Source organism: Abramis brama (genome assembly GCF_963993115.1).
Source record: "Abramis brama genome assembly, chromosome: 11".
NCBI lineage: Eukaryota > Metazoa > Chordata > Actinopteri > Cypriniformes > Leuciscidae > Abramis > Abramis brama.
The window spans coordinates 22,707,686-22,731,475 of NC_139973.1; the positions used below are offsets into that span (position 1 = coordinate 22,707,686).

The window sequence follows — 23,790 nt, forward strand, 5'->3', positions numbered from 1 at the left end:
AAATTTGAAAGGTGAGACTTTGTTTAATATGTTTAATATCAAAAGTAACCAAAAAGTAACCTGGTCTGTCCTGTCTGTCAGCGTGTTGTCAGTCTCCTCTCTGCTCCGCGATGTATTTTTCACTGCGTGAGAACATGGTGTGGCGTGAGAGCAGCGTAGCTTGTCGGACATAGCGACAGTAACTAAGGGGGTCTTTGCGAAGGGTCAATTGAAGGCACCAATTGTATCCATTAGTATTCTTATTAGGGGCCAAGTACTGAAGGTGTGTAGGCAGCTATTGGATCTGTTAGTGGTCGTTATAGGGGCCAAACACCAAAGGTGTGAAGGCACCTATTGTATCTGTTAGATTTCTTATTATTAGAGACCAAGCACTGAACATCCGTAGGCACCTATTGAATCTATTAGTGTTCTTCTGCTTGTGAAGTCTATGGCAGCCCGAACAGCGTTGGAGAAAATTATGAATTTTGGCATACAGATATAGCACAGTCTGAACATTAACCAGAGCAAATCTGGAGTCTCTAACTCAATCCCTCTAGTGCCACCAACTGTCCGTAGTTGCACTCATGCTAATAACTTTTTGACCATAAGGGCTAGAAACAATACTTTTTTTCATCTGATTCCTTTGCTAAAAATGTGAACATTTCGATTTTTTTTTTAAAAAACAAACAAAAATTAAACTTGTCCTAGACGGTTTGTCCGATTTTCACCATAATTGGATCAGATAATCTTCAGATCATGTTGGCAAAAAGTTATTAAAAGCTTTTTGATAGATTCCACCGTTTCCGTTGGTGTCTCGAGAATGCACTCCCTGAAATAGTTTCGAAGGTGCAAACGATTAGCCGTTATCTCTGCGCAAACCTCAAAAACGCAAACCCGCGAAAACGCAGATGTCGCGCACATGCGCATTACGTGTTCAATCCAAAGATATGCGCGTTTGAATGTATATGTGCACAGACCTTCTTTACAAATCAACCCTCAATAAACTAGAGTCCTGCACGGGTTCGGGTACGGGTGCGGGTCGGACACGGGGGAAACACGGGTCTAAACACGGGTTTAAAACAATCACATGCAAACATAAAAATATATGCATATTTTTAGGAACACATCTACAAAAATATTCCTGTATTTCAAGTTGATAAAATAATTTAAAATCCACATCAGTTTATTTGTGCCCACGCAGCACGCCCTCCCAACGTTACCTAGGCTACTTTCACTTTTAAAAATTCCTCATAACCGCAAGCGCGCGATCTGCTTGCAGTCGTCGAGATGGATGCTGAGGAGTTGAAGAAAAGAATAGCTAGTGGAGATTGTAAAGTTGTCGACAATACGTCATCAAAAGTCCAGTGTGTGGGAGAAATTTGGAGTTATCTGAAGAAAACAATATTGTGAAAGGCTTTGCTGCATGCATTTTCGTGTTGGATAGCCGCAAATGTGGAACTTCATCGCTGAGGAAGCACGCAGATAACTGTGGTAACAAACCAAGCAGTTCTATCGAACAGTATTTTTCAAATGTAACACTTAAGTATGTGTGGTGTGCAGGGCGTGTTTGAACCCAAAATTGTCAGATGTAGACTAGACGAAATTGCATGGCAGATATAGTGTTGTAGCCGTGTCTGTTAGGCTACTCAGTTTTGTGGTAACGTTAGCCATGTTCTTCATGTAAGTTACTGGCCTTTTGACAGCTTCGGCTGAAGTTGTCCTTGTGTTAATTGTCGTTATAACTTCTGTATGACCTGGCAATAAACATTTTTGTAATTGCGTCTATAATGTGATTGGCTAAACTGATTTTATTTCGGGTGCGGGTCGGGTGTCGGTTCTATTTTAAGCGGGTCGGGTCGGGTGCGGATTTTAATTAGTGCTGTTGACGGATAACGGGTCGGATGCGTTTTGAAGCACTGCGGGTACGGGCGGGTGCGGATTTACAAAATCAGACCCGTGCAGGACTCTGCAATAAACTACTTGTCTGTCCTTAAAAATTTATAATACAGAAAAATTGTCACGTCTGCATAGCCACGCGAACCGGAATTATCCCGACAACATTTTATCTGTACTGAGGTGAAGGGAACAGAAGGAGGCCTTCACAGGGGAGGGACTGGTTGACACTTCAGGACTGCATTGTCATCGTGTCCAGGCGCAGGTCCTTCATCAGATCTGGATACGGCCTGGATCCGGCGGACTGCGGTAAACCTCGGATAAACAGAGAGACTAATATTAGCGTAGACGCCATCCTTCTAATGATGTAACAAGTAGGCTACATCAGGATTTATGGGGAGTGTTCCCGGTTCTGGCTGACCTAATCTATGCAGCCTAACATTAAATTATAGAAGTCTATAATGATAACTTATAATTATAAGTTATAAAGTTATAATGATAACTTATAACTATAATGCTAAGTCTTATAATGAGTACAAAACATAACTATACATTCATTAATGATTAATAAGTGGTATACTAACGATTTACAAATGTGTTGCAAGTTATCTTAAATTAGCAAAACATGAAATAAATCAAACAGATCATTATTAGACGGTTAAGTTATTAGTTGATATATTATAATTTAAATAATTTACGTCAAAATCTTTTTAGCATCATTATTAGGGGTGTGACGAGATCTGACTGTCTGACTGATCAATCAGCATGACTGAGTTGAGTTTGTGACAAAACCTTTTATAGTGCTTGCATTATATTGTTTTGTCTGCTCCTGCATATGATAATTAATATTTAGTAGAACTGAAGTAACTTTCATTACAAGATGATTTGTGTAGGGCGGTCACAATTCCTTGATTAAATTTGGTTTAAATTAAATACCATACGTAGCACATTCCACGGACGAGAATCCATGAACCACATTATTAGATTGTTTTCTAAAGCCATATACGGACGGGACTAGTTTAACATGGAGAGGTGGGGTAAAGTAATAATTACCGGAGCTTCTCTGTGATTTTAGTCCCGTCCGAATGTGCCATCTCAGTCATCATTAGACAATTTTAGTCCTGTCCGAATGTGCCATCTCAGTAATCATTACAGACAATGTCAGTAAAAATTACAGCGACTTTTACCTTCAGTAGAAAGGTCCGGAAAAATTACTTCAGGTAATACTAATCCCGTGCGAATAGACCCGCTGTATGTACGTAAATATTTAAAGCAGCACTATACAGCTTTGCCGATTTCTCTTAAGTTTTTTTTCTTCACTGTATAAATATAGATTAACCCGTATTAGTTATTCAACTAATACGGGTTAATCTATATTTATACAGTGAAGAAAAAAAACTGATTTGTATGTTCTTTTGTACTTATTTGTGCTATTGCTTGTAATTTGATTATTTGTTCTTATTTTATTACTGACTGTCTTAATGTATTAAGGTTACGTGGATCAAAAACAGCTAAAACAATAACTAGGGGCCTATTTTTATTTTATTTATTTATTTATTACTTTTTTGTGTTGGGGCCAGTTAAAATTTTAGCTTTTAATAATGTCCCATTAAAAGGTTTTATTCTGCCTGCTATAAAATAGAATTTTAAGCCTACATTTTATTTTTCACGGTATTATTCACTTTTTTTTTCTTAATTGAATTTTTAACACCAAAATCCAAGGGCAATTCAACATTCAGAGAAGGAGAATTCTGCTTCAACTCCTAAATCTCTAACGAGTCACATTATAAGAACAAAACCTATTTCTCGGGAGACTTTCACAACGGTCTCAAAAAAGCTGACAACTTTATCAATAGAGCTCTGGCATGCATTAAGTACACACCTTACTGTGCAAGCTGAAAGTCTTGCTGCAGGTCTTTTGCAGTCACTCAAGGGTTTTTCTGAACCTGCCTTCACAGAAATCTGGTTACAGCCATTGAAAGCTTCCTTTTTCTGCCCTGTCCATGTAGTGTAACCACTGTTCCCTTAAAGGGCACTTATTATGCAAAATTCACTTTTCCATGGTGTTTGAACATAAATGTGTGTTGGCAGTGTGTGTTCACAACCACCCTATAATGATGAAAATCCACACAAGTGCTTTTTTTTAAAATCCCCATAAATCATAAGCACTGTCTCAGAACAAGCCGTTCTCAGATTCTGGGCAATGTGATGTCACTTTGCACAGGCCCCGTCCACGACTGTTGATTGACACTGCAGTTTGAGCATAGACACGCCCTGAGTGAGCTGGGCACAGTCCACCAGTGTTTCGATGCCGGAGCAGCTGTAGACAAGAAATATCTCCTAAGCGATTGAGGTGTTTTATTGTTGGATGTAAGAATGAACATAGCAGTCTTCATTTACTCTCATTGTTACTCGAGGATGGATCAGCACCAACTGTTCGTGATCAAGCTTACAGTCTCCAGAGCGACAGGCCTAACGTGACTGATCACGGCAGATATTTAAGTGAGAGCGCGCACTTTATGACAGCTCATCGAGTCGTTTTACAGATATAAAGTTTACCAGTTTATTAAGCACCCACTGAAAAGGTGTGTATATTTGTTTACTGTTAGTTGTAACGAGTGTTTTGTGTACTTCGCTGTGTATGTTCCATTATAATGAAAGGGAGAGAGAGAGAGTTTATGGATAAGACTTTAATGCTCACTTCTTATACTGTGTTTATTCAGCTCTTACAGTGATTTTCTGGAGTAAAACTAACACTTCATCTTTTGTGTGATGTACATTAAACTTCATTGAACTCCTCAGTATATTTTGGTCATCATTCGGACGGGGTTTGCTACAGCAGGTTTGTATTAATAGTGGATAAAAGCAGATGACAAAAGTTATAACCGTAATTAAACTAAACTATACCTGTTAAATCTCCATACAGCAAATATTCTCTGGCCCTGTGGGCATTATTGTGCGACTCCGGGTCGAAATGAACACCGCTACTGAGAGTTTCTGTTTTGATATTATCAGATGAGATTGTCCTGGCTCTGAGCGTGAGCTCGTGAGGCTCCGCCCTTTGGCTGGCAGCAGCAGCTCATTTGCATTTAAAGGGATACACACTAAAACGGTGCGTTTTTCTGAGCCCCAAAAAAATGACAATTTAAACATGCTGTAAAACATTATCTGTTGGGTATTTTGAGCTAAAACTTCACATACACACTGGGGACATCAGAGACTTATTTTACATCTTGTGAAAAGGGGCATAATAGGTGCCCTTTAACTTTGAACTTGTTAACTATGCTACCAACGGTGTCTCTTGGAACATTTAGTGCATTCGCTATCTTTTTGTATCCAGTTCCTTGTTTGTAAAGGGCAATGTTATCTTCTCTTAACTTTCTTTTGTCAAACATGACACTCAACAAACCTATCCAGTTCAGATATTTCATGTGTTCTAGCTCAAGCACACCTGGTGCAACTAATGAAGACCTTGATTCGTTGCATCAGGTGTGCTTGAGACAACACCTATTTTACAGATTTGTGCTGTTGTGAGGGATTCTATTCAGGGGGTTGAATAATTGAGACTGCAGAACTCATTAAAAGTTGCATCTTCAGTTGAATTTGTGGAAACCACTTGAAAAATGTGCTGAGCTATTTCAATTACTTTTCTTTGATTCATTCATTGGGCTGAAAGTCTGAAAATTTTGCCAATAAACCTGATTTGCAATGGGAGTTGAATAATTTAGATTACAACAGTATATAACTCCCAAGATTAGTGCAGTGTAGCCATGACACTAAATCAAGCCAAAAACAAGCAGCAGCACACATCAACACTGAAAGTAGATAATCAATGTTTAATCAAGTTGAATGGCCTGACACTCAAATGACTAAAGTTAACATTAGAAGATTCTCCCTCACCCTGTCTTTCATTCTCCAGCTCTGAGCCAAAGCTTTGGATCCCTCAATCTTCTCTGTGTGGCGTTTCTTCATGAAGGCCAGTGGAAGGTTCCAGTCAGTCATGTCCACCTCTTCCTCCTCCGCCAGACCCACCACAGGGGAATTAAGCAGCTCAGCATCCATTTTCATAAAGAATCTGGAAAAAGACCATATAGAAAAAATACAATTATATGACTACATTTGCAGGTCTAAAATGTAGAAAGTAGAGAGACAAAGAGTTGTGGTGTATTATTGAAATGGTTCATTTAAATAATGATTAATGATTAATAAATAATGATACTGAATCTGAATTAACACAAAGTATCAAAAGTAAAAAATAAAAAAAAAAATAGGTTGCAGCTCCACCAGACTATATCAATGTAAAAAATTCAAATTCTTATGATAGTTACTTTATCTCACACCAATTCCAATTCAACAAATCTTATTATCAATATCAGAATCCAAGAACAGCTGCATCAGGTCAAAACTCTACTCTCAAATCATAACAAACGAGAAGCGAATGTGAGTGACGAGTGCAATTTCACCAACATAAAAAAATAAAAAATCATACTGCCACGATACTTCTAAAAAACCGACAAAGTGAATTTCAGATGGTATAGAAACACATACCAGAGTTTTCAGATAATCTTAGCATCATGGTGTGCTGGTCTTAGCAATCAACCAGATTTCTTTATCACAGATGAAGTGAATTAGATGCAATATTTGAGCTATTTGAATTAGATGCTGACTGAGCTTCAAACTGTGTGCTTCTCCCTGCCCATGTTTCCTTAAAGGTGGGGATACACACACAATTTGCGTGTTATGTATTTGGGAGCGGAGCATGCTCTGTCAGCCTTTGCGGGGGCTGAATGTGAGCATTGTGAGAAGTTGCCGCTCCCGTCTGTCACTCTTTGAGGAGACTGCGGTTCCAGTTCCATTATTGCCAAGGCAGCACGGAAGCTGAGATCATAGAGTTCGCTAATGGATCTCTCGGAGGGGTTAGTGTCACCAAACACACGCTTTTTGTCACCAAACACAACACCTCCACCACAGGGCCTTTCTTTCTGTCCTGATCTCCACAAAGAGTTATCGAGATCATGGAAGAAGCCATACTCGTCCCATCTTTTCAGCCCCAAAGTGCATGTGTATTCAGATATAAGTGGGTTGAAAGAGTATGGCTATGGGGCGATGCCTAGGGTTGAACAGATGCTTGCGAGCTATCTGTCCCCTTGCTCGTCCCTGAAGGCCCTGACGCTGCCCACTAAGCCAATAAGAAGAACATCAGCGCCAGTGGGTAAAGCGGACACGGAGGCAGGTCAGGCTGGCGCATGTCTGCACACAATGCACACCAAGCTGATCTGCTGAGGGACCTGGACGATGGCAAGGGGGTAGGGCGGTTTGATAATTGCGTCGGGCCACAGATTTGTCTCTCAGAGCCACCAAGGAAACTGCTAGAGCTATTGTCATATTGTCAAGTCTATTCTAAGTCTAAGGTTTCAGGAGGCCAAAAAGCAGGCCGAAGCATTTAAGTGCTACATCCCTCGCCATCCCCAACCCTCTGGGGCTGCTGGGCATGAGTAGCCTCAGTAGTTGAGCTCCTTGTACAGGGCACGACAAATAGAGAGTGTTAACTATCGTACCCCTTCACAGAAGTCATGGGGGTCAGGACGACACTCTCAGTTGAAGCCCCCTAAGCAGAATTTTATGATGCCAGCACCACTTCGGTGCCCTCAGGAGGCCGTTCTGCCAACCCCTCCACCCTTGGTGCCTCGGGGTGCAGTGGTTTCCAGCAAGTTTATGACTCAAGGTCAACAAGACGTTGCGTCAGGCTCGCACCATTTGAGGAGGGTCAAAAAGCATTCAAGTCGGTTGTTTCATACCAGTTCACTTCAAATCACCGAAGTGGCTTCTTTAAGTACACTTTGAGTACAGAGAACAGCCTCGTTACAGAATCCAGTTTTGTTCTCATCCAGTGCGGTTCAACAGGTTTTTACTCACGTTAGTACATCCCGAGCAGGCTTTGGTGATGGAACAAGAAGTAAAGTCTCTGCAAGCAAAAGAAGCCATAGAACGGGTAATGAGAAATTCACTGTCGGAGAGATGAGAGAATGAGAACGGCGCAGCTGGTATCGGTGTATAGATACTACAGAAAATGAGTATTGGAACAGATATTGAGTATTGTCAGATATTTCAGTATCAATTTGTGTCAAAATATAGATATTTTGACAACACTGCCATGTAATTTGTTTCTCCAATCTTTCAGTCTATTAAACACTCGGAGCTCCTTGTCTCCTTCACTTATGATCAGCTCTTCAAAACCTGCGGCAGCGGCAAGTCCAAATATCAGGATTTTTATTGGTCCGTTTACGATTTTATTAGCTACCGAAATGCCGGTCAAAGATTTTATTCAATATTAATTCAGAATGTTGGCGTACTCAGTAACGAAATGTGATTTTTCAAGTAGCGAAGTAGATTACTTGACTTAATTTGTACTTAAGTACAAATTTGTACTTTTTTTTTTTTTTCGATCGATTGCTCCTCATCGATTGCTCCTGTCTGCCTTGCTGCTGAGTGGTTTGCATCTGTATGCTCCGTTTAGCTTTCTATTTTGAATCTTTATTTACTATCATTCCTTGTTGGTTATATTACTTAATATAACTTACTCATCACCACACATTAACCTGACATCGCTAGCTTCAATCTAAATCGTTATCGCTAGCACAACACGCTAGTAATTCGATAGCCTGTTAACGTGCCATCCGTGCCTGCTGTCTATTTAATTTTTTCACGCGTGCCTTTTACAAATCCATCAAACAACTGTGGTGAGTTGGATCAGTCAACAAACACGGTGAGTCATGTCATCTTCTCCTCTTATTGTCACTTGCACTTCGTGCCACATGTATAGCATAGCCTTCTCTGTCAGCACAGGATTTACATGTGATAAATGCAGGGAGATAGTCAGGCCGACAGAGATGATTTCAGAACTAGAGACACGCATCCAAACTTTAATTGAGAATAGTAAGGGTGCAAGGGCTTTAGATACTGCTTTGGATACAACTAGTTTAGTGAACTCTGTACATTGTTCGGTTCCGGCTGTAGTAGAGCCCGTGCAGCAGGGCAACTGGGTAACCGTGAGACACTGTAGTCGCGGAACAAAACACCACTCTTCCGTTCCGATAACAACATTAAACAGGTTCTCCCCACTCAGTGAAACACCCACTGAGAATCCTGTTGAATGTGCCCTAGTTATTGGCGATTCTATTACACGGAACGTGAAAATAGAGACACCAGCCACCATAGTCACATGTTTGCCGGGAGCTAGAGCGCCTGACATCAAAGCAAATTTAAAAGTGCTGGCTAATGCTAATCATAAATTCTCTAAGATTATTATTCACGTCGGCATTAATGATGTTCGACTTCGCCAGTCGGAGATCACCAAAATTAACATTAAAGAGTTGTGTGAACTCGCAACTACGATGTCAGGCACAGTAATTTGCTCTGGCCCCCTTCCTGTTCGCAGGAGTGATGAGATGCTTAGTAGATTGTCCTCACTCAATGGCTGGCTGTCTAAGTGGTGTCCACAAAATAATATAGAATTCATAGACAATTGGAAAAGTTTTTGGGGCAGACCTGACCTGTTGAAAAGAGATAGTTTTCATCCCTCCTGGGATGGTGCTGCTCTTCTCTCTAGTAATATGGCACATAGTCTTAGAGCTCAAACATGAATTGGGGCTCAGGTCAGGAAGCAGACAGACTGGCTAAACCGACCATCTGCTAGCTGTCTCACGTCACTGAGGTCAGATAAATCCCATCACATAGAGACCATTTCACCTAGATATCATCATATAGAGACTGTGTCTGTTCCCCGAATTAGGAACTACAAAAAACTCCCAAACCCATTAAAGGGTAGGCTAATAATTTAATTTATGTTCAACAAATAAAAAACAGATATAATACAGATGAACAAATGATAAAGCTCAGGTTGCTGAGTATTCGTACCCTTACTTCAAAAGCACTTTTTGTTAATGATATGATTACAGATCATAACCTAGATGTGCTGTGTTTGACATAAACCTGGCTAAAACCAAACGATTACATTACTTTAAATGAGTCCACCCCCCAAGATTACTGTTATAAACATGAACCTCATCTAAAAGGCAAAGGGGGAGGTGTTGCTGTAATTTAAAAGTAATATTTTCAGAATTACTAAGAAGTCTTAGCCTGGCTAACGTCAGACCTCGTCTCATTGAGACGTGGTCTGGGAACCACATGTTCATTTTCTCGTATTTGAGGCGTGGTTTACGAATGCCCAAAGCCGTTTATTGGGCACTATGAATGTCTATCAAATGCACCTGTACGTAGCTCATACCCAATCGTTTCAATTATACCAGATGACGTATGTAGAGCGACAGAAATTCGACGAGGAAGAAGACGATGGGTCAAAGATTTATGTGTACACGATGGCGTTCAGCGAATATTGCCGTTTGTGCAAGACAAACATGAGGGTAGAAGGTACATATAAGGTAACTTCGCGTCTGATGCCATGTTGGATCCATAGATATAAACAAACTGCTTCGGTGTGTCGCATAGACGTCGTCATCGTCTTGCTGCTCCCTCCCCGTTCTGTGATTGTTTCCCTTTTTGAGGGGAAAATCTGGTCCATGGTGTCCAGGCTGCCTAGCAGCGTGAATAAAATCGTGTTGCGCGCAAGGCAGCATGGCGAAACCCAGGATAAAGAAGTCTAGTTTAGGGCTGCAGCTATTGATTCTTTTTGTAATCGATTAATCTAGCACTTAATCGATCGATTAATCGGATAAAAAAATTTGTGTGTGTTTTTAAACAACCAAAACAAATAATGCATAACGAAAATGATGTGGCTGTAAAATGATCAAGCATTTGGCTTTTATTTCTCAAAAACAAAAAAAAACAGAGGTATTTATTCCAACTCCAACATTTGGCTCCAAAACTAAGCCTATTTATTGCAGTTTTTACCCATTTAGTGTTTATAAGTGCCAGTGCCAACAATTATATAACAATACAGTTAAGTCAACTTACTGTAAAACATGTATAACATGTAAAACTATGAATACAAACTTAAATAGTAAAGGCCATTTGGCCTTAGTTTTGTCTTCTTAACACAACATTACAAAAAAGGATTGCACCTTCTGCAAATAACCCACCTGAGAACAAAAATAAATGAAATGAATATAAAATATCAAGCCAAACAGGTACACAATGTATACAATTTATAAAAAAAAATAAGTGTAGCTTTGAAAAGGGGAATGTTTTATTGCAAATATGCATTTTGTTAAATAGAAAAAGAACAGCATTTTGTTTTTCACTTAGGCTAGTTGAAGTATATTAGCACGTTTTGTAGTATTATATTTTTTTGTTAATTGAAAATGTTCTATGCTCAATTACTTTGGTAGCCGATTATGTCTTCCCCAAAAGTACGAGTGGATTTGGAGAAGCAGGCTGGGGAGTTTTATTTTTTGTTGTTTTCTGTAACTATTTGGCAGACGTGACATAGCCTACAAACAAGGTCTCGCAAAGACTGCAATACAATATTTGTTCCTCCATCACGTCCCGGTATATAGGCTACAGTGAATGCATGCTGAAATTATTATTGCGTGGCTACATAAAAGTTTAAGCATATGTGATGCATTGCCGCAATTGGTCTGACTGGCGCGTGAGAGAGACGAGGGTGCATGCGTGTGTGTGTGTGTGAAGGGGTTCTTTTTTTTAGGCTATACTCTCTTTCAATTGAACGTGAATACGTTTACTACTTAAAAACATCAAAGCTAAACATCATATCTAGTCAAACCGCATCACGACATCGCTACAAATACAGTATGGGATTAAAATCAGCAAACATCAATGTATAGGCTTAGGCTACGTTACCTTGTTTCAGCGACGCTGAAAGGAAGCAATCCCAAACTTTAGACATTCTCTGCCGTTTATAGACATCTTTACTCTCCGCCATCGCGCCAACTAAATTCAAAATGTATCACGCGCTATGATGTGCTTCCTGAACATTGAACAACGGTCTGTGTGAAACAATCAGATCCCTGCGCATATAGTGCGCGTCATAGGAATTTAATGAGGCTTCGAGGCAGAGTTTTTGCCTCGAGGAATTTTTGTTATCGAGTTAATCGAGTAACTCGAATCGTTTCAGCCCTAGTCTAGTTTTAAATAAAATTATTTTGAAGTGTTGGTGCTTAATGTAACACTATCTAGTGTAAATGATAAATCACGTTTGAGATTTGTGCTGGCTACTGAATACAGGCCACCAGGGCACCATACAGACTTTATCAAAGAATTTGCTGACTTTCTATCAGAGTTAGTACTGGCTGCAGATAAAGTCCTAATTGTTGGTGATTTTAATATACATGTAGATAACGAAAAAGATGCATTGGGATTGGCATTTAAAAACATTCTGAACTCAATTGGAGTTAGACAACACGTGCCAGGACCTACTCATTGTCGTAATCATACTCTAGATCTAATATTATCACACGGAATCAATGTTGATGCCGTTGGAATTCTGCAGCAGAGCGATGACATCTCATATCATTATCTAGTCTCGGTTATACTTCATTTAGCCAAGGCTGCAAAGCCGACTCCCTGTTACAAATATGTTAGACCTATCACTTCTGCCACTAAAGTTTGCTTTATTAATAATCTTCCTGATCAGTTTCATCATCTCAGCATCCCAGATAGCTTAGAAGAACTCGATATTGCGACAGAAACTTTTAACTTTCTCTTTTCCAGCACTTTAGACAGTTGCTCCGTTGCGCTTAAAGAAGATTAGAGGAAATAGTCCAACACCGTGGTACAACAAGCACACTCATGCCCTTAAGAGAGCAGCCAGAAAAATGGAGCGCAACTGGAAGAAAACAAAACTAGAGATATTTCGCATGTCATGGAAAGAGAGCACAATTGCATACAGAGAGGCCTTAAAAGCTGCTAGATCTGCTTATTTTTCAACCCTATTAGAAGAAAATAAACAAAACCCTAGGTATTTATTTGAAACAGTGGCTAAACTAACGAAAATTAAAGCTTCAAGCCCAGACGTTTCCAAGTAGCACAGCAGTAATGACTTCATGAACTTTTTTATAATATCAGGAAAAAAATTATAACTATGCAACCGTCTACTACAGTATTGCATCAGGCAGTGCATTGTAGTCTCTTTGAGGAAAAATGTTATTCATTCATTGCTATAGGAGACAAAGAATTAACTCTTCTTAATATCATTAATTCATCTTTGTCATTAGGATACGTACCACAAAATTTTAAGCTGGCTATGATTAAACCGCTTGTTAAAAAAACGCAACTTGATCCTACAGAATTAGTCAATTACAGGCCGATCTCAAATCTACCTTTTCTGTCAAAGATACCAGAAAAGGCGGAATCACCACAACTATGTTCCTTTTTAGAAAGAAATGATATCTGCGAGGATTTCCAGTCAGGATTTAGACCATATCATAGTACTGAGACAGTTCTCAGAGTAACAAATTATTTGCTCTTATCATCCGATAGTGGTTGTATCTCTCTCAAGTCAAGTCACCTTCATTTATATAGCGCTTTTAACCATATGGATTGTTTCAAAGCAGCTTTACAGTGATAATAGGAAATTACCATAACAGATTGTTTAGGCTTTACAACAGCTCTAGGATAAAGTTATTGTCCAGCTAAAGTTAGTTTTGATTGATTGATTCACTTCCGTTGCGAAGATCATTATTTATTAACTTAGGGGCCGCTAACACAACACCGTTCTAACAGGAAAACCCTTAACGCGCTCCGGCCGCCCATCCGCACAAAATAGTGCCTGGTGTCTCGAGAACACACTCCCTGAAATAGGTTCGAAGGTGCAAACAATTATCCGTTATCTCTGCGCAAACCTCAAAAAACGCAAACCCGCAAAAACATAGACGTCACGCAAATTCGCATTGCGTGTTCAGTCCAAAGGTATGCGCGTTTGAATATGTGTGCAGGCATGTAGTCCTTCTTTACAAATCAACCCTAAATAAACTACTTGTCTGGCCTTAAAAATTTATAATACAGACATTTTTTGTCGCGTCTGCGTAGACCATGTAAACCGGAATTATCCTGACAACATTTTATCTGTACTGAGGTAAAGGGAAGGGAAGGAGGCCTTCACAGGGGAGGGACTAGTTGACACTTCAGGACTGCGTTGTCATCATGTCTAGGAGCAGGTCCTTCATCAGATCTGGATACGGCGGACTGCGGTAAACCTCAGATAAACAGAAAGACTAATATTAGCATAGAAGCCATCCTTCTTTTGATGTAACAAGTACATCAGGATTTATGGGGAGTGTTCCCGGCTCTGGCTGACCTAATCAGAACAGTTCGTCTGTTATAGGACAACTTAGTTTGAATAAAATTAATATTTGTGTAGTGTTCAATGTTGTTATCAATAGAGATACGCGGATGGGGTATTAGTTCATCCGCAACTGCATCACAAAACTCATCATCGTTTTTTGACCAGATTTCAAAGCCGCACCCGCCCGCCATCTGCTGATTGCTTTGCGGTCTATGGACGATGCAATGCTCTGCTGATGCGAGCCGCAAGAAAGCCCTTGTCTGTTCTAGAAAGGATGCAGCAAAGATATTTAATGCTAATATATGAGGCATAGGCCTACGCTGAGTTTCATTCATTTACGATGAGATGCGCTCTAGTTCAACTTCACAATGCAATGCAAGTGAACGCGGCGCATCGGAGCCTCGATGTCACGGTTATTATATTGTCTCCTATATTTGCTTTTTATTTATTAAATACATGCAATTGGTTGATGAAACATTCATTAAAATTAAGATACAATTTGTACAAAACGAAATTCGCTTTAAAGAAAGGCTTTCTACAAAGCAAAACTTAATGAAGTGGTAAAAATCATGTCTGACGATTTACAAAACAAAACTTCATTAAGTGGTAAAAACCATGTCTCCCGATTGCAAATGTTCATTGCTAATGTTTATTATTGCAAATGTTTTTCATTTGTTTAATAAATCTCATAATGATGGCACATCACTATATCATAGCTTTTATTTCTATCTCAAATGATTGGCGGTCGGTCAGGGGGTACTTGGCAAAGAATCAAATACAGTTGGAAACGACGTAGACCATTAATAACACAGACTGTTAACACTTGTTTTTAATTAGTATTTAAACATTCTCTATGATAAAAAATGTTTGTAAAAAATATTTTAATAACACGGTTTTGGCGGTTATAGAGTTCTAATGACGGTGTTCAACTATAACCGTCGGTCTCACAGTTATATACTAACCGTCACACCCCTAATGCTAGGCCGAAGAGATGTTTTTAGTCTAGATGTGTTTTCTCTAATCTCTCTATTAGTGTTACTCGATCTTAGTGCTGCATTTGATACTATCAACCACAACATTTTTTTAAATAGACTCAAAAATTATGTTGGCATTAGTGGAATTGCATTAGCATGGTTTAAATCATACTTATCTGACTGTGACGGGGCGCATAGCTACCGTCACGGCAGCGATGCGCTACCTATTCCAGTTCACAAAGACTGAGTGCAAATGTTGCCTGTATTTGTTTGTCAAGCGTGTCAGTGTGTTCTGTTAATCCTCATACTGTTTCAAATCAGCGGTAACCTAGCCTTTTATCAAAACCCCCACAGTAATCCCGTAGCTTTCGTGTGCACACTTTTAATATCTAATACTACGGTGATTTATATGCTATAGCTACTACTATCAATACATATCTTACTGTTTAAAACCATGCCATTTATTTCACAATCATAACCAGTTTCAATAACCGCGCAACACATGTTTTCGTTAATTATGTATCTGTTTATTTAGTTTAAAAGGAATATAGCTTTGACATACCATCTTTGTGTCTTACTGGCGTCTCCGGTTTGTTTGTGTAAAGGAATTTTTGCCGCAATTGTGGGGTTTAAATGACGCTATGACTTCCGGGTCAATTGGAAGTGACCCGGAGTTTAAGTTATACATTTTTTGGCTGTAAATATGACTTGTGGCTTTGCCAAATGTTAGCTGGAACCATAGAAATAATATTTTGTAATTTTCTAGTTTTAAAGATGTAGCATTACGGCTGTTTTTAAGCATTTATGGTCTATTCACCTGAGCCACCCCTGCATTGTAATATTGTGTTGGTATGTGCCAATTTCAGGGGTGCCTTCAGTCCTATAAAGACTAGTAGCTTTATTCTCTCGGGGGAGTGTGAGATGAGAGGACATAAGTCTGTCGATGCTCTATGTATAGTGGCTTGTGCAAAGGTCAATTTCTAAGCAGCTGCAAAATTGTGATTGTTTTTTTGTTTTGTTTTTTACTCTCATGTCAATTTACTTTATTTACTAAACAGTTTTTTTTTTTTTTTGGTAAATTTATATTGCCTTTCTTTGGCCTTAATTGGGGTAAATAAAAAGATCCCATCTGTTCAAACTCATCCAACTTCTCCTGAGTGTTTACATCTGCTCACGACGACTCAGCCACATTTACCCTCAACACTGACTGTTATCAGTTTGTAGCAGTAAATGAAGAGATGCCTTTTCGATCAAAAGTTCAGTATGGCGTACCACAAGGCTCAGTAGTAGGACCGTTGCTGTTCACTCTGCACATGCTACCCTTAGGAGATATTATTAAGCATGGCATTAGTTTTCACTGTTATGCTGATGATACTCAGCTCTATATTTCTTCACACCCTGACGAAACTTACCAATTCACAAAATTGACGGAATGCATAGCTAATATAAAAAACTAGATGACTAGTAATTTCCTACTACTTAATTCTGAAAAAACAGAGATTCTAATTATTGGAAAAAAAACTTTCTCACATAATAACCTAGAATACTGTCTAACACTTGATGGCTGCTCTGTCAAGACTTTGTCGTCGGTTAGGAACCTGGGTGTGCTCTTTGATACCAATCTTTCATTAGAAAGTCATGTGTCTAGTATCTGTAAAACCTAATTTTTCCATCTTAAAAATATATCTCTAAATTACGTCATATGCTCTCAATGACAAATGCGGAACAATTAGTTCATGCGTTCATGACATCAGGGCTAGATTATTGTAATGCTATTATGGGTTTCTTACCAGAACCAGGAAGTATGACCATATTAGCCCGGTTCTGTCAACACTGCATTGGCTCCCTATTAAACATCGTATACATTTTTAAATATTGCTGATTACTTACAAAGCACTAAATGTTTAGCTCTCCAGGGGCCTGATGTATAAACGTTGCGTACGCACAAAATGGGCATAGAAATATGCGTACGCATTTTTCCACGCACATATCGGGATTTATAAAAAATAAACTAGGCGTAGATAAGTGCGCACCGTAAGGATGCTCTTGACCGTGCGTACGCACTCTTTTAGAAGAGTATGTGTTTTGGCGACACCAACTGGCCCAAATAGCAATAACTATTTAAAATGAAAAACTTCTAAATTATCCTATTACATCACCCAATAAATCAAATTGCATCAACCCGAATTATCATTATGATATGATTATGATGGAGTTTGATGGATTCATTGATTTTAATAAAATTTGGACTCTATTTCATTATAGCTCTGCACTGGTGTCTTGCAGAATATCACTTTTAGACAGAAAATCTAAAGAAATACAAGATAATACAAATATAATTTCGCTCACCAACCTGTCACTTGAAGCAAATATCCATCCCTTCTTAAATGTCCGCGCCAGCGAGCGCGTTGGGCCGTTTAGTGAAACTGATGCAAATAACAGTTTAAATAAATAAAATACTTCTGATATAAACTATGTTTTACTTATGATATAAACATTTAGATTAAATATGCCATTCAAATTAATAGAGAACACTTAAACATGAAATCATTACTGAGAAGTTACAACATTTTTTATATTCAAATTCAATCAATAGAAATATTTGTTGTGGATGCGATGTTTTTGAACACGTTTCCTGTAGCGTGCTGTGTTTAAATGTTTTAACCACAGAGATAATTGCTTATCATGATAATACCAGATTGTCTGAGAAAATAGTTTCGTGCAAATAATGCCCAAGGCCTATCTGTTTCCATTAAAAATATAAATCAATTAAAAATACTATTCGGCCAGTGGAAAAGATTAAATGTATTTTACACTATTTGATTTATGTATTCAAAAACAAGACAAGGATAGGCAAATACATGACTTTTATTAATGTAATGTGTCTTGTACCGTTAAACGTTATCACGTGGATGAATAATCATATGCAAATGATATGCAGATGAGGATATGCATAGTAAAACTAGGCGTTGTAAGCTCCATATATGGTTATTTCAGGGTGGAGACGCATGTGCGCACAATCTTCCGCTGACTGGGATTTATAAAGTGAATTCTGCGCAGGTTCTGGCGTACGGACGGTTTTATAAATCTGAAAACTTTTGTGCGTACGCAAATTCTGCCTTATGTGCGTACGCACACTTTAAGGATGAAATCTACGCAAAGTTTTATACATGAGGCCCCAGTACTTGAGCGAGCTCTTAACGCATTATAGTCCTTCATGTCAATTGTGATCTCAAATTTCCAGCCAGTTGATAATACCTAGAACATCAAAATCGACTGCTGGCAGTAGATCCTTTTCCTATTTAGCACCAAAACCAATGTTGGAACAGTCTTCCTAACATTGTCCGGGAGGCAGACACACTCTGTCAGTTCAATCTAGACTAAAAACACATATCTTTGGCCTAGTATACACATAACATTATAGACTTCTATAATTCATTGTTAGGCTGCATAATTTGGGTCACCAGATCATGAAAGTGAAGTTTGGAGGATTCGATATTTACTTTACAGGAAAAGAACTTCACTTCCCATAATGCCACAGACGTAACGTCATACCCAAAACTACCTGTTGCGTATGGTACAAAGTGTTGAGATGTGTTGATGGAGAAGAATAGAAGTACAAACGCGAAGGAAAAAGGGCATTTTTCTCCAGATGGAATAGAAACATCACCAACGGAAATTGATAGCCTGCGTAACGTTACACCTAAAATGTAACCGGACTTGATGGATTATTTTGTTTGGACCTAACTGCATGGGAGTCATAGGACCAGCTCATTTTGTTTGGAATTGACAAAGTTTTTACCGTGACCGACCGCAGCCGCGGGCAGACAGCCGTCAAGAGTAGCCTAAGTGACAACACTTCTCTAGCTTTTGCCTTTATACATGGCAAAAAATCTCATGCGATCGTAATCTGGGCTTGTGCATCAAGAGGATTTACCTCAAAGGAAGTTTTTGAACGCTGTAACAGTTAGTAGCTACAACAGTGAAGGGGCGAGAAGTTGTCTAGTGTGTATCTTATGCTTAAATTCTGCAAACAGAACAAAGTTGTGTATGACTATTAACGTTAGTTGAACTTTTTCACCCTCTAACAACACTCACATCTACCGTTGTGTTTGGTCACTGATGTCAAGGTTTATGTTCGCAGAGATGTGAAAACACGTCAAGACAGTTGTATTTGGAGATAATGGTTTATTTACCGCTGTGTCTTTGGCGTTTTTCCTCTTCTTCTTTCTTTCTCTGTCTTTTAGAAAATCCTGAAGGGTATGAGCGCTTCATGATGACATTTTTAAATTTAAATGCCCGCGTAGCGCTGAGTGTGGGAACGACAGTTTCTCTTCCACTGACAGCTAGTGGGGGACCTGATGGGGGGTGCGCGACGGTGGATGTCACTTCAACATTACAGTGATTAGGGCACTCATAGTGTTTGTCGTTGCATAGGGGGAATCCCTCTAGTTTGGGGGGCCCCTCTCACGGAGCAGTACTGGAGAGTGATAGCGCTGTCTCACTGTGGTGGTTTGTTTACAGTGGTTGATACTGTTTGACGAGGGCAGATACACAACCTAAACTCCGTGCGGCCTTCGGGGGCCCCCTTCAGCTGGGGGCCCTAGGCAGCTGCCTACCTTGCCTACCCCATTGCGACGGCTCTGATTTCAACGTCATTGCACATGCACAGTCCTTTCAGTTTCGGTTTTCAATCCGATCAAGTGTTTACGTGTTCTCTCGATTAGAAAAGGAATAAACCACCCCTTTCAATCCAATCGAAATTGAATTCGGATCGAGCTCAATCCGATCGATTAAGGTGTTTAAATGAAGGCTTTTCAGTCCGATTGAGCCGCCAATCCGATTACTAACGGATTATTTGGTTGCATGTAAACGTAGCCACTGAAGCTCCGTGAAAAGCTGATTCCAAACAATCAGTTCCCATTCTTCTAGATCTATCTGCTGCCTTTGGTACTGTTAACCATCAGATCCTTCTCTCCACCCTGGGCATCAGTGCTTTTGCTTAATTGGTACCAATGGTTAAGCTTAATCATGGTTACTGTTAAGCTCCACAAAGGCAAAAAACACATTATAAAGCACCATAAAACTTTTCATGCGCTATATTCCAAGTCTTCCACAGCCATTTGATTGCTTAATGTGAGGAAGAGACAAATATTTATGTTGTTACATTAAATAAAGTTTATGGAAACTCTTCCTCTGCTGCGGCTGTCAGTCATTCTTGATTTAACATTCACGTTACAGCAGTCAGGCCATCCTTAAAAATATTCTTGTTTGCCGTAACCCGACCGACCATGTCAATTTAGTACCGACCCAATTATTATTATTTTTTTTCCTTTTAGTCCGACCGACTTGCCGGTTGTAAAATGCGTTAAGACCGACCGATTTTTTTTTTTAACTCTTCAAACAACTAATACAAATGCAATAAAATAATATTAGTTATTAAGTATTGTGAATATAAATTGCCTAGACCTACATACAAACATAAGCTACGTTCTTTCTTTTAAATAAAAACCCGTGGTGCGTCATCTATGATTATGTTTACACCATTGGTTTACGCATGTCACACTACGGCCTGTAGGCTAAGTTCGCTTCGTTTCATTCACTGTCAATGGTTCGCGCTTGGTAATGATGGCTGCGGCTTTACTCTAAAGATTATTTCATTTTTATATGTTGTTGAATATGGTTTATTAAAAAATAAACATGTGAGAGCGTGTTATAGGCTATATGTAAGGTTTTAGTCAGATATGACGACGCTACTGCAACACGCATCGCCGCAGATGAGAAGCTGAGCATCAACGTGCTATCGCAAATCAAAGTGAAAGTAAGACGCTTAACACGCAATCATCTTCATTAAATGTAAAGAAACGAAATGATCTTACCAGGGCTGTTTCCGCTTTCTCTTATTGCGGGCTTTGATTCAGAAATTTTAGCTGATGATCAATAAAATAATGTATCTCATAACTGTTGTTTTCGGTGACGTGCACTCCATTAAATCTATAGCGGGAATTGAAGATCGGATTTATATCCGCAAAAAAAAACACACACACACACACACACATTTGTATATGTAACCAGGTGTAAATGGAATCGTTTTGATAAATCAGATTGCAATCCGATCTGAGAAAACGCATGAAGTGGCCTGGTGTGAACAGCCCCTAGACATCGGTGAAAAATGTTTTTTTGCTGTTACTGCAAACCAAAATATTTTTAAGGATGGCCTCAGCACAGTAAAACTCTCCAATATGATCCATTATTATACTTGATCTGTAGACAAAGGTCTGTGGATTTGTATAAAAAGACTTTATCATGCAGGAGTTTATTACCATTTCTAAATTATGTGATATTTGATACCAGGTGTCTTTATTAAATCACACTGGAGTAGAGATGATTTGGCATCTTGTGCACAGTGACTGGAATTTAAAACTGTGCAGAAATAAGGCTCTGAATAGATATACAGTAATGGACTAGGAGTTGCACACACAATATCTCTTTTCTTTGTTCCCTGAACTTTTCAATGCAGAGCTCTGAACACTGAGAGTCCATGTTGCTTTAAGCACATCATTCTGCACCGGGGATTTGCATAAGTGATGTGTGCCGCTCTGTGGAGCCTTTCATTTTATGATAGGCCTAGTATCTATCATATCTTGTTGCCCCAATAAAAGCTGTGCAATACATTTTAAATGAACGTTTTTGAATTTTATAGTATTTTTCTACAAATCGTTTTTTATGAATGTATTTTATAAGAATACAAATAGTAATTTGTTTTTATTAACATTTACCACTACACTTACTGTAACTTTTTTTTATTACTTTTTTTTTTGCTAAAAGTTTAGATTTTACATACTTTTGTTTATATTTTTTTGTCAAATTATTACAACATTGTTTTGTATACATTTGTTGTTTTTCTCTAATGAAGTAGTGTGTATTTAGCAGGGATGTCAGTAGAGAGGGAGTCAGGGTGGTGCAGTGAGCACATGTTGAGATTGAGAACCCATCAACAAATTTGAATTAAGGTATAAAAATTGAATTTTTGTTTTCAGTCTGCACCTAATTTGGTAGTTAAATGCAATTTATGTTAGGGCAAAAATCATAAATCTCGATTATTTTTGTCAATATTGAAATCACGATTATTTAACACGTTTGGTCGGTGATATAATCAAAGTCTTAATTTACGATTCATTTTAAATATCAGTGAAATTTCACAATTAGCGATACTTCAGTAAAAACTAATACTAGGTAAGCTAATGTAAGAAAAATGTATTCAAAACAATTACATAAGACAAGTAAACAGAAATACAACAAATAAAAAACATTTTAAATAAATTATGTTTTAATTTATTCGGGAAGATGAACTAACAGTGGTATTCAGATAAGTAAAAGCTTACAACAAAAAAATTAATAATCAAATGTAAAATAACACTGCATACAACACTGCGTAGTCTTACTGTACAAATTAAATGTAGATTAATCCTTATTAAAGCTACTTAAGTTATTCAGTCAAAATCAGTGAGTGATTTTCCTTTGTCATTTGTTGTTTGATTATCATTTATAACAGACTACAGGAGGTGTATTAGGCTGCTGCCACTTTAACAGCTACTGCACGGAATCCAATATACTGTTTCACACGCGTTTTCTTTCTCAACTGTGTATGTCTACTTAAGACATAACCCACTGCGTTAAGGTAAATACTCTCCAAAAAGGCATTTGAAATTTTGGGGTGTATCCAAAGCCCATTTGCTTATCCTGGTTGGGCTCCGACTCGGAGCACTCACACAGAAAGCCGCCAGGGGAACAGTTTATCTTTTGCGGCTTGATGCACTTTTAATAATACTGTTTAATATCAAATACGTCCTGCAGTACTGCTTGCTTATTTGGCTGATTTGGATGTTAAGTTTTGGCTTTAGGGAGGAACGAAAACGCACAATTAATGCTTTACAAGAATTTGCTGCTTCACACACTAATCTACGGTGACCGGGAGGAAACATGTTCGGTTCACTTAGTTTTGTCATGGCCACGACATATAAATTCGTGGGAACATGATAATACGTCATGGCCAAGAGATATTAATTTGTGGGAACTTCATATTAACTCGTGGGAACGTGATAAGTTGTGGCCTCGAGATCCTATGTTGAAAATAGACATATTTTTCTATTTTAAATGCGTAAACGACCTGCGCGACCATAGCAACCTGGAATTATCAGAAATGGATAAGCCTATAATAATATTCATTTTTAATTATGAATGACAAAATAAGGGCGGAATTAATAAATGATTATATTAAATATATAATATCCTATTATATTGCATGCGATGTTGCCTAAAGACAGCATTTAAATCAAGTTTGTTATTAATAAATGATAAAAGAATATGTAAGAACATAAAATATTATAAATATATTTATCCATCCCATCTCACAGCCTTTTAAATCCATGCACTGATTGTGTCTTTATTTATTATTATTATTATTATTATTATTATTATTATGCCTATTAAACCTAAATAAAAATAAATATGTTAAATTCCCATAAAGTGAACTTCCGGTATATTCCTGTGCGGCAGAAATAATCAAAGTTTTATTGGCATGACTGTCGGGCATTTACAGTACAAAACATAAGCTATTTGATTGGCTATTGTAGGCTATTAGATAATACATAACATTCATTTTGAGATAATGAGATCAAA

General features: G+C 38.5%; 1 protein-coding gene across 5 annotated transcripts in view; it reads right to left on the reverse strand.

Annotated features, from left to right (window-relative positions):
- Positions 1–23,790, reverse strand: part of rptor (regulatory associated protein of MTOR, complex 1) — a 339,338-nt gene that overhangs the window by 313,274 nt on the left and 2,274 nt on the right. For all 5 annotated transcript variants that reach the window (XM_084128075.1, XM_084128073.1, XM_084128074.1 and 2 more), the window contains exon 2: positions 5,773–5,947. In XM_084128075.1, coding sequence (XP_083984201.1) covers positions 5,773–5,940 — 168 coding nt within the window. In that variant the 5' untranslated portion in view covers positions 5,941–5,947. The remainder of the gene's footprint in view (positions 1–5,772; positions 5,948–23,790) is intronic.